At 42.3% G+C, this 12,749-nt stretch overlaps 1 protein-coding gene across 1 annotated transcript in view; it reads left to right on the forward strand.

The window, feature by feature from the left end:
* LOC147107814 (single-minded homolog 2-like) overlaps window positions 1-12,749 on the forward strand; it is an 88,891-nt gene that overhangs the window by 14,307 nt on the left and 61,835 nt on the right. Inside the window, exons 2-3 of the mRNA XM_086007143.1 lie at window positions 10,450-10,532; window positions 10,947-11,036. Of these exons, the coding sequence (XP_085863269.1) occupies window positions 10,450-10,532; window positions 10,947-11,036 (173 nt within the window). The remainder of the gene's footprint in view (window positions 1-10,449; window positions 10,533-10,946; window positions 11,037-12,749) is intronic.

Here is a 12,749-nt window from a genome sequence, read left to right on the forward strand (position 1 = left end):
ACACCCCCAAACCCCAACACCCCCCGCCCACACCTCAACACCCCCACCCCACACACCCATACCCAAACACCCCCCACACCCCCAACACCCTCCACACAACCACACCCAGCAACACCAACACACCCACCAACACCAACCAACCCCCCCCCACACACACACAAACACTTTTTCCACTTTTGAGTTCCATAATTTTTGTACTTTTTCCTAACCTATCGTTATCTCATCTAACTGCTCCATCTTCCCTTGTACTGTTTCATTCACATTACCACACACTTCATTAAAAACTAAGGCAAAGTATTAATTTAGTATCTGAACTATTCCTTCATGTTCCATAAGAAGATTGTCTTCTTGATCTCTAATCAACTCTATTATTTCTTTTTTTACGTCTTTATAATAGTCATTACTTGTTCCCTTTATGTTATGTCAGTCCTTCTTCATACCCTCTCTTAGCCTTTCTAACCTTGTTTTGCTTTCCCTCTATATTTTCGATACTCGGTTTGATTTTCTCGAATTACTAGTTGTAGATTTGTCATGTGCCTTTTTAATTTTAATGTCTCTACTCCGTAAAGGATCTCCATCTATTGTTGCACACCCTTTACTACTTGTGGGAATTTATTTAGCTTGTATCCTAAACATCTCCTGTTTGAATCCTTCCCATCCTGCCTGTCGTTTTTTCTTTCCAGTTCAACTGGGCTCGCTCCTTCTCTCGCTCTCTCCATGTGTGTATTTTGGCAATAACGGCGTGAAGCTTAGTTCCATGTCCATTCAAATATTCTTTAGACGCTAATTTAAACGTTATTTTAATATTTGTTTTCTTGACAAAGGCGTAATGTTTGTGTTCCCTGATTACCAGAATACATACAACAGACATTATGTAAGATAATTAGCAGCAAACCGTATAGACTGGTTCCCCACCCTCACCCCCCAGATTGTCCTGTTATGGGGACAGGATCCTCGCTGTTCTATCGTATCGGAGTGTATTTGTTCAATTGCATATCTTAAAATGCACAATTTATTGAGAACCCATCTAAATTCCTTCGGTTAAAATAGACCCGTCTCCAAATTTCCAATAAATAGAGACAGACAGACCTGCAGTATTTTGTAATATCTCACGACTCGATGTGGCCTGAGCACCAACTCACACCTGCACAATGCAATATGGAGATTAATAGGTTACTTCGTACGGGTGCCTGTGTATAAATCATTGAGCATGCGTTTCAAACAACTCATTCCAATGGCAAGCTTCCAGTTCCTACAGCGGAGATGCATTGTTTGGTGGTTTTCAATTTACGACCAGAAACTGATAAGATTGTTGTGTTAGCAAAGGGACTCCTATTCCAGAAAGCGAAATGGGGGGGGGGGGTGATTGTGAATTTGTGAACCCTGTAGCGTGTTAATAAGGGCGGATTTAAAGTCTCCCTCCTCACGTTTGTCACAGGACCGCAGTAGAACCGTCGGCTAGTTTCACAGCCCTATAAAATACACCTTTCCCCTTGGTATTGCAAACCTTCAGCCACTAATATATTTCCAGATCTTGGGCTGGATGCTTTTGAAAGATTACTAAAATTACCGTTGTTACATTTGGCCGAGATCCTTGTGAATCTGTGCAGTTTCTGTCTTAAATTACTATTGAAACCTTAATTAACTTCAAACAACAAAAATGAATTCCACCCAAAAGACTTCATTTCCTTGTTTTTGACGTTCTTTTACTATCTCACGACTGGATAAGAACATAAGAAGTAGGAGCAGGAGTAGGCCGTTCGGCCCCTCGAACCTGCTCCGCCATTCAATAAGATCATGGCTGATCTTCTACCTCAACTCCACTATCCTCATATCTCTTGATTCCCTTAATATCCAAAAATCTATTGATCTGAATATACTCAACCATTGAGCCTCCACAGCCCTCCGAGGTAGAGAATTCCAAAGATTCACCACCCTCTGAGTGAAGAAATTACTCATCTCAGTCCTAAATGGCTGACCCCTTATTCTGAGACTGCGACCCCTGGTTCTAGACTCCCCAGCCAGAGGAAAAACCCTCCCTGCATCTACCCTGTCAAGCTATGTTTGATTCAATGAGATCATCTGTCATTCTTCTAAACTCTAGAGAATATAAGCCTAGTCTACTCAATCTCTCCTCATAGGACAATCGCCCCATCTCAGGAACCAGTCTGGTGAACCTTTGTTGCACTCCCTCTATGGCAAGTACATCCTTCCTTAGCTAAGGAGACCAAAACTGTACACAATACTCCAGGTGTGGTCTCACCAGGGCTCTATATATTTGCAGTAAGACTCTTTACTCTTATACTCTAATCCTCTTGTAATAAAGGCCAGCATATCAATTGTTTGTTGTACACGAATCACAAAGTTAACATGCAAGTACAAGGACCCCCAGGTCCCTCTGAACACCAACATTTCCCAATCTCTCACCATTTAAAAAATACTCTGCTTTTCTATTTTTCCTACCAAAGTGGATAACTTCACATTTCTCCACATTATATTCCACTTGCCATGTTCTGCCCTCTCACTTAGCCTGTCTATATCCCCTTGAAGCCTCCTTGCATCCTCCTCACAACTTACATTCCCACCCAGCTTTGTATCATCAGCAAACTTGGACATATTACATTTGGTCCCCTCATCCAAGTCATTGATGTAGATTGTGAATAGCTGCGACCCAAGCACTGATCCTTGTGGTACCCCACTAGTTACAGGCTGCCAACCCGAAAATGTCCCGTTTATTCCTACTCTCTGTTTTCTGTCCGTTAATCCATGCTAGTATATTACCCCCAATCCCAGGAGCCCTAATTTTGTTTAATAACCTCTTGTGTGGCTCCTTATTGAATGCCTTCTGAAAATCCAAATACACCCCATCCACTGGTTCCCCCTTATCTATTCTGCTAGTTACAACCCAAAAAATTCGTCAAACATGATTTCCCTTTCATAAATCCATGGTGACTCTGCCCAATCCTATTATTTTCTCAGTGCCTTGTTACCACACCCTTAAGAATAGATTCAAGCATTTTCCCTACTACTGATGTCAGGTTCCCTATCTGTGGCCTGAGCTATTGCAGCAATTAATCTGTACCAAAAATACGTAAGAAAATGATAAAGAATTATTCAGTTGGATGAAAAGCCACGTCTGTTCTTCTAAATAAGGCATATTAACTGAGTATTGAGCTCTACATTCTAGTGATATCCATTCGGCGTCCCTGGATTAAAAAGTTGCATTGGCTGTGTTTCCAATCAGCAATTTGATACATTTAAAATGTAAAGATTCCCAAATAGTTCTAACTTTCTTGGATCACATTTCCCCCACTCCCAAAAGAAAATTCTTGTATACCTCTTGAGAGTTCAACGCCTTTATACGTGGAAGAACTGTCATTTTATGTTGAAATACTAAATTTTACATCAAATTCTAGATGTTTGGCAGTAAGTAATAAGAATATAATTTACTCCAACTGTTCAGAGGACAACATAAGAAGAAAGAAAAACTCCAGGAGTTTACAAGTGTCACAGGAACCCCAAGATTAAGCTGCAGTTGATCCCTGCCATCTCGCTGTCCAGCTCCATTAAGATGTATTTTAGGGTACAGTTATACTGATACTTTCACATCGATGCACAGAAATTTTTGATACATATCAAATTAGAAGTGGCAGACTAAGTACTGGACTGAAGCCCTGAGACCACCTCACACCGCTTTGATAGGTACAGAGTGCAGTATAACTCCAGTCTTAGTCTAATCAAATGGAAGCAGTGTTAATGATAATTAATAGTGGAGCTAAAGTCACACTGATTGATGACTTTGAGGAGCTTTTGTAATGTCACCACTGTGTAATAACTGAGTCATGTGATTCACAGGCGGGTGTTTGAGTGGTTCTAAATCAGTCTTTTGAGGGAATTCGTTATCTAAATGTACATGAGAGGATACTGGATTACAATGCAATCAAACATTTCACAAAGATTCATTAACTGCCAGAGTTAAACGGAAACACTATGCACACGTCTCACCCCTGGACTGTTTGTAATCCTCTGCTACCAATACAGAATTTCCAGATTTCTGATTATTTGTTGTGTTGCTTCTAATTAAAATACATTATATGAACGGCATCACGGACTATTTAAAGGGGTGGATGCAGTTATATTGGCTGGCCTGAGACCAGTGTAGGTTTTTGAGCCTGCATCCATTTGCTAGGCCGGAGTTATATTGCACCTCCACTCCGATGGATTTCTGGGCTCCTAGATATGTTGCCTTGATGTTGACGTGAATAGCACACACCCTTATGAATCTTCATGCGCACAGCAAACCTGCCATAGTGTGATGATAAGTTTAATGGATAGAAGTAACGCTTCTGGGCGCTGGACTCTTTGGGGGCAAACAGCTCTCGGTAATGGGACTTACTTTCTGAGGCTTCTGGCCTCGTGATGTCAGCGTGCGGCTCTGCACTGGAATTCAGTGCTTATCGCAGGAGGGAGGTGGTTACGCTCTTGCTAGAATGCTCTAGGGAGTCAAATTGCTGAGCCGGGTCCTCAGTTATATTTCTACTCTGAAGCCGTAGTATATTGCCAGTATTAAACGGATGTATTGAATTTTGCGCCTTGATGTATAGCGCATGTAATTGGAGGTAACCAATTGGCTCGGATAGGGGATTGCTTGGGCGGTAGGAGACAGAGAGTAGGGACAATGGAAATGTACTCAAATTGGCAGGATGTGACTAGTGGCATTCCCCCGGGGATCTGTACTGGGGCCGCAGCTTTTCGCTATATTTATAAATGATTTGGATGAAGGAAGAGCGAGCCTTATATCTAAGTTTGTTGATGACACTAAGTTCGGTGACGGAGCAGAAAGTTGCAATGGGACATTGGTAGATTAAGTGAGCGGGGAAAAACTGTAGCAGATGGAGTTCAATGTGAGAAAGTGTGAGGTCATCCACATTGGACCCAAGAACAGATCAAAGTAGTTTCTAAATGGCAAGAAGTTAGGAACTGTGGCTGAGCAGAGAGGTTTACTAGTCTTAATACAGAAATCAGTAAAAATTAGTGGACAGGTACAAAAAATAATTTAAAAGGTTAACGGAATGTCGACCTTTACCTCAAGGCGGCTGAATACAAAGGGGTGGAAGTGATGTTCCAGCTGTACAGAGCTCGGAGACCACCCCATGTGGACACTGCATTCTGGGCACCGCACTCAGGAAGGAGATATTGGCCTTGGTGAGTGTGCAGCGCCGATTCACCAGAATGATACCGGGGCTTAATGGGTTAAATTACGAGGACAGCTGGTATAGACTAGGCTTGTATTCCCTTAAATATAGAAGATTAATGGGTGATCTAATTGAGGTGTTTAACATGGTTAAAGCATTTGATAGAGTAGACAGAGCGAAACTATTTCCTCTGGTTCTGGTGGGGGAGTCCAGAACAAGGGGGCATAACCTTAAAATTAGAGCTAGGCCCTTCAGGGGTAATGTCAGAAAGCACTTCCTCACACACAGGCTAGTGAAAATCTGAAACTCTCTCCAAAAAACCGGTTGACACTAGGTCAATTGAAAATTTCAAAACTGAGACCAATAGATTTTTGTTAGGCAAGTGTAACAAGGGTTACAGACCAAGGCGGGTAGATGGAGTTAAGATACAGATCATGGCATGATCTAATTGAATGGCGGAACAGGCTTGAGGGGCTGAACGGCCTACTCCTGTTCCTATGAGGTGATTCGGATGGTGAATCGCAAATAATTTTTGGATAACTAGCAATGATTATACGGCAAGGTGGGGGGGGGGGGGTGTCAGATGGCACAACATACAAGAGCAAACTCAAATTTCTCTCCACGGATGTTGCCTGACCTGCTGAGTTTTTCCAGCATTTTCTGTTGTTATTTCGGATTTCCAACATCTGCAGTATTTTGCTATCATACAAGAGCGAACAGTGAGTGATTTATAACCATCACTGAACCGCGAGATTGGATTGCTGTTTTGAAATTAATCGAAGGTTATATATATATATATTTTATATAGGGGCTTCATTCATTTTTTCCGGCAGTTTTTTTTAGCATTCTGATGGTAACTGCCAACATGTTGCATGTTGTTGATGCATAATGAGCTTCACCCTGCAAGGTTAGCAAGTGGCGGCTCCACATTTGCACAGAAATACTTTGCAGTTGATTACATAGAAATGCTATGTTATAATGCAACAAGGAGCCGAGGATTCAATACACAGCGCATAATGCTGCAGCTCGGTCCCGGCAGTAGTGGAAAATTCCACATTGCTCCGAGTGCCACGCAAAGCAGTCGTCAATTGTCAAGACTCCATTCACATCGAGGTCGATTCTGAAATCTTATTAGCCCCAGAAGTGTTTCGGATTATTGGACCACGAAATACACCTAATCTAGGCGCCAGTAATGGAAAGACCCAGAGGTTATATTAGAGCAATAATCCATACGGCGTTATGCCTAAAGTGTTCCTAAAATTAATTACAGCTCTTCTAGTTTGTAATAAGTGCTGGGCGCACCGCCGCTCATCCCATGGAGCGAGCAATAATATGAATATTGCTGACATTTTCATCTAGCAGAAATCTTACATATTGACAGACACGAATGTACCCCGAACCTGTAACAACAGGCGCCTTCCCTTCACCAACGGGAAAAAAATAGCAAATTCTTTGCTTGTTCTGTTTGTTTAATCCGTCGTTGATGTATCCGTTTTAGACTCGAATACATTTTATAGTTTTCGAGGGATTGACTTTTTTTTTAAACTGCATTCGCTGTGTTCAGTTTGTATTGCAAAAAAAAACCTTGTATACCCGTCACAGAAATCACACAAATTCTATTTAAGATATCTATCACAGGTTGCAATTCAGACAAGGAGGGAGATGGGGTTAGAGAGGGACGGCGGTGTCTCGCATTATGTACAAGCTAATTCACACACATATATATATATAAATTTAATTACTATTTGGTGGGAAATCCCATCAATCCTTAAGGGGACATCATGCACGGGGTGTAATTTAGCCCCGATAAGTCAGTCAGTCAGACAGGCAGGCACATATGCACGCACACATATATATAGCACACACACATACCCAACTATAACACTGGATTACTTGAAGTAAAGCGGTCCGCGGCATATCTGTAACCCACTAACATTATCAAACAGTCATTTGAGTTAAATCAAGCGTAAAAACTATTCATTATGGGGTTAATTTCCCCTGTTCCTCACGTCCCTTGCCCCGGTTCCGAATGATATTGCAGCCGACTGGCTGGGATCTCTGGGCTTGACGCTTCAGGTGCTATTAGCATGGGCACACACGATCTCTAATGAGAGACGTGAAGGTGGATCCGTACATCCCCAGACTGGTTAATACTCTCATTAGTTCTGAATGATTCCATCGGACTCATTTATCAACTGCATTTTTAAAAAACATTTACACACAGAGGCAATAACGCTCTTCCCCGCACAGTGACTGGGGAATTAATAATCACTTCAAGAGGAGAAAACTGGGAATCATGTTGATAAAACTACAAATTTGCTATAAAACAGCAGCTGGAAACAATGCAAACATACATAGGTACACACTAAACACGTTTACTGCACACGCCACACATGTAAACATATACACCCATACATAACATGCGTAAATATAGTGCACGCCATAAAACACGTGCAAATGCACAGTACACATACACACCACCTGTGTAAATGTGCAGGACACACTACATATGTAAACGTACAGGCCACACATACACGTGTATGCAAATGTAAATATATAGCACACGTGTAAATGCACCATATTTACACAACCATAGACTGTATGTGGAAACACCGGTGCACAAGCATACACCAACAATATAAGTATGGCATGGTAGCATAGTGGATATGTTACTGGACTAATAATCCAGAGGCCTGGACTAATGATTCAGAGGCCTGGACTAATGATCCAGAGGCCTGGACTAATGATCCAGAGGCCTGGACTAATCCAGGGGCCTGGACTAATAATCCAGAGGCCTGGACTAATGATCCAGAGGCCTGGACTAATGATCCAGATGCCTGGACTAATCCAGAGGCCTGGACTAATGATCCAGAGGCCTGGACTAATAATCCAGAGGCCTGGACTAATAATCCAGAGGCCTGGACTAATGATTGCGTGAGTTCAAATCCCACCACAGCAGATGGGGAATTTAAATTCAGTTAATAAAATAATCTAAAATGAAAAGCTAGCATCAGTAACGGGGCCCATGAAACTACCGGATTGGCGTAAAAACCCATGTCCTTTAGGGAAGGAAATCTGCCGGCAATGTGGTTGAATCTTAACTGCCCTCTGAAATGGCCTAACAAGCTATTCAGTTGTACTTCAGCGGTTCAAGGCGGCGGCTCACCACCACCTTTGGCAATAAATGCTAGCCTTGCCAGCGACCCCACATCCCGTGCACAGGACACCCCCATACTCCAAATGTGTAAACCCCATACGTGTAAATGTACAGGACACATGTGCACCATAAATACATTCGTGTACATCGCATATGCAAAACATACATCACATGCCTAGACATACAGTATACATGGGGCACAAATCCAACTACATACCGAATCATACCAGGCTCACTTCACAGACGCACTCGCTATATTGGATACCTCACACACAAATACGCGAAAACACTTATTATAACAGAACATCTACAAATCCAACAGAACATCTACAAATCCAGTGCCATTTGCGCTGTGACGGGCAGCCACAGAGTGCAATTTTCAGCTGGCAGCACCACAGTTCTACTTTGAACAGCAAGTGTAATCTAATGGGCCAGGGAGAGCTGTGCACGTGTATGTTTTGAGAACGCTGTGCTTCAGAGTTAGATGAGGATTTGCCCCAGGAGTTAAACTTTGCTTTTGCGTTGCTGTGAAGCAGGCAGCTTAACGACACCCTAATCCACATCGGGCATGTTATAATATACCTGCGCGGGGTCTCAGATGAAACTGGAGTGATTTTTTTTCTGAGCGCCACCCGCCACCCCAATATTTTGACCAGCCTGGGGGTCGGAGCCACACTTGCAATGAGTTTGATAGGACTGTTCGACTGGAGCAGATGTAAAAGGAGGATGCGAGGGGAAGTGAATCCGGGCACCATTCTGTTGCTATACGAAAAAACTGCGATCCACTTTATGCCAAAAACTGGGGTGAATTTGGTTTCCGGTGTAATTACAATGCAGCATGCAGTATATACCCCACATCACACCCACAAACACACAATGATATCCCATGTACTCCACAAGCCTCACACATACACCACATAAACGCACATTAGCACACTAGATACAGCTACCCATATATGCTGCATATCTACAGGTTAGAGTATGTATCTACAAAATATAAACACGCATACATCACATTAATACACTACCCATACCCAAACATACATATGCACTGAAAACCCACATAAATAGAAATACTACATGCATACACATCAACACATAACTCCCTATACAAACACAAAAAGAACTTGCATTTATGTAGCGCCTTTCACGACCTCAGGATGTCCCAAAGCACTTTACAGCCAATTAAGTTTTTTTGGAGTATAGTCACTGTTGTAATGTAGGAATCGTGTCAGCCAATTCGCGCACAGCAAGCTCCCACAAACACCAATATGATAATGACCAGATATCTGTTTTTAGTGATGTTGATTGAGAAATAAATATTAGCCAGGACAGGGGGGATAACCCCCCTGCTCTTCCAAATGGTGCCATGGGATCTTTTACGTCCAACCAAGAGGGCAGATGGGTCCTCCAAAAGATGGCACCTTCGACAGTGCAGCACTCCCTCAATACTACACTGGAGTGTCAGCCTAGATTTATTATGGTCAAGTCGCTGGAGTGGGACTTGAATCGCAACCTTTAGGCTGGAGAGTGCTCCCACCGAGCAATGGCTGACACATTGAAACATTAAACACACAAATACAGACATGCAACTCAACCAAGGCGACATATCTCACATCAGTATTGCAGATTCAGTGACAGCCTTACATGTAAAGTGATAATTGTTTAGAATTTTTTTTTTAATGAAAATATAGATTTCTGACTAGTAAGGGCATCAAGGGATATGGCGATAGGGCCGGTGAATGGAGTTGAGGTAGAAGATCAGCTATGATCTCATTGAATGGCGGAGCAGGCTCAAAGGGCCGAATGGCCTACTCCTGCTCCTATTTCTTAAGTTATGTTATGTTCTGTGTGCGTCAGTGAACAATTTTAACATATATAGAAGCCATTCGAAAGAAACGTGAACATTTGCCAAAGATTGTTTTATGCAAAAGGATAAGGATTTACTGGTCATTAGCTGTGGAACCGTCAGATATCAGTCGTCATCTTGTTGAAATATGTAACTTCTGTCAGATCAATATGACCGTTCGTTATCTGCAGTTAACAACTGAAATGGTTTGAAAGCTGCTGATACACTTGGTGTTGTTTCTCATTCAGGTCTGGGAGACGCCTGGGGACAGTCTAGTCGCGTCAGTCCCTTGGACAATATGGCCAGAGAATTAGGATCCCACTTACTCCAGGTAACGGAACTTCTTAACGAAACTGACACATACCGGTTATAGGCTTGGAGATAGACCACAATGCGATTTCAATAACTATGGGGGGGGGGGGGGTATTCGGCACAAGATTACCATTATACCTTCTCAAGGGCAATTAGGGATGGGCAATAAATGCTGGACGCCCAGATCCCATAAAAACGAATAAATAAAACAAAATATCCCCACAAAACTCAATCATTTAATGCGACGTGCATTCCTTTTTTTTAAAATTGTAATACATTATTTCAGCACCGAAACGCTTTGCGTTAGGGCAGCATCGGTGTAATGTGTTAAATGGAAAGTGTAGAAGGTTGTGTAACGGTGTTATTCGAGTCATGCCGGGTAAAATGTACAGACTGACGGGTGCTTTCTTCTTTATTTCTGCGTCTTTTTCAGACTCTAGACGGCTTTGTTTTTGTAGTCGCGTCCGACGGTAAAATCATGTACATCTCGGAAACTGCTTCAGTCCATTTGGGTTTGTCCCAGGTAAGAAATCGCGTTTTCGGAGCGTCTTTGAAATGCACAGCACAGACTTCCAGCGACTCGATCTGGTGGGGTCACGTCATCACCAGAAAGTAGAACGAAAAAATAAAACGTGCACTATGAACAGCAAATGCTAAAAACGTTGGAGTCAGAATATAAACCACCTCAGAGAGCACACCTGACAATCAGTCTCTGAAAGGGAAAACACTGCCGCAGCGAAGTGGGTGAGTGACAAGAGGCAAAAGATAGGGTCATTGTGGAGATGCAGATGGTCCACCCCGAATTCTGTTTAAAACAATCATTTAATGATTACAAGTCAGGTTGTGGAGTTGGAGTCACTCCTTGGGTGTTTTTGTTAATAAAGGAAGGAGGAAAGAATAGACAGAAAGAAATAAAGGGAGACAGAACGAGGAAAGATAGAACGTTGCAAGAGAAAAACAACCCTGGAATTCCTTCCCTACACACCTCTACCTCTCTTTCCTCCTTTAAGACCTTCTTAAAACCTACCTCTGACCAAGCTTTTGGTCATCTGCCCCAATATCTCTATGTGGTTCGGTGTCAAATTTTGTTTGATAACACTCCTGTGAAGCCCCTTGGGACTTTTTACTATGTTAAAGGCGCTATATAAATAAAAGCTGCTGTTGAAATAGAAGGACGGAAAGAGAGAGAGGGATAATCAGGAACGCCACTATTCTGCGAATGGTCAGTTAATATTTGGAAGAGAAACACCGATTAACGTTTGCAGTTTAATGACGGTCCCCACCTCAAACTTTAAACCCGCTCCCTCGTTCAAGCGCTAACTTTTGATGAAAAGAACATGAATATGGCACCAAACAAATATTAAACATACTGAAGCGTGTGCTCCAGAACTGTTCACCGCGATTTGAGAGCGGGCTAGACAGCGACATGAATTGACTAATTGAGTTGTAAAACTGGGATCTGAAAAAAAGTGCCGAAGGACAATGTCTGCAAACACATTTTCTGTGAACCTTCGGGTTCCCCAAAATCTCTCCGACTCGTTGGTGCTGCATTAGTGCAGATTTAGCTGAAGTATGCGCAGCTTTCCACCAGATGTACTGCCCAATCTCTCCTGCCGTTTACAATCTAAAACCGGGCCGTGCTATTTTACAATGGGAATGTTATGGGATGAATCGAATGGGGTGAAATCTTACAATCGTACACTGTAGTTTGCGAAGTATTTTTGTTAGCTTATTTTTTTCTCAGCAGTTCTCATCGCTTCATTTTTTTGTGTGTGCTGTTTAAAAAAAAATTGGTTCCTAATCTGATCGGTTGACCCACTGCACAAAACAATTTGTACACTAGGTGCTAAGCCGCGACCTGTCCAATCTTTATTTTGACCCTCAGATTTTGAAATGAAGGATCAAAGTGTCCCTTTACTTTTCACATGCTAATGTGATCTGCGGGTTTTAGTTCCGTTCCCAACCCTTTCTCAGCCCCTCTGTCTGGAAGAAATCTTACCGTCTCTAGCCAGACGGTCGCACTTGCAGTTTTTTTCACTCATTCAAATAACCTTTCCCTCTGGTGCAATGTAATGTGCCTGTTTTATCATTTATATTTTGGTGGCTTGTTCCAATGCATATTTAAATTATGGCAAAAGTCATTTTTCTCAACTTCCTTATTTCCAATTAAATCGTTAATAACTGCTAATATTGTCCTGTCTAGCACCAGTCATCAGCCCAAAAAAGTTATGCAGAA

The sequence above is a fragment of the Somniosus microcephalus genome, chromosome 14 (genome assembly GCF_052327205.1).
Source record: "Somniosus microcephalus isolate GS21.2 chromosome 14, FLI_Smic_1.0, whole genome shotgun sequence".
Classification (NCBI taxonomy): Eukaryota; Metazoa; Chordata; class Chondrichthyes; order Squaliformes; family Somniosidae; genus Somniosus; species Somniosus microcephalus.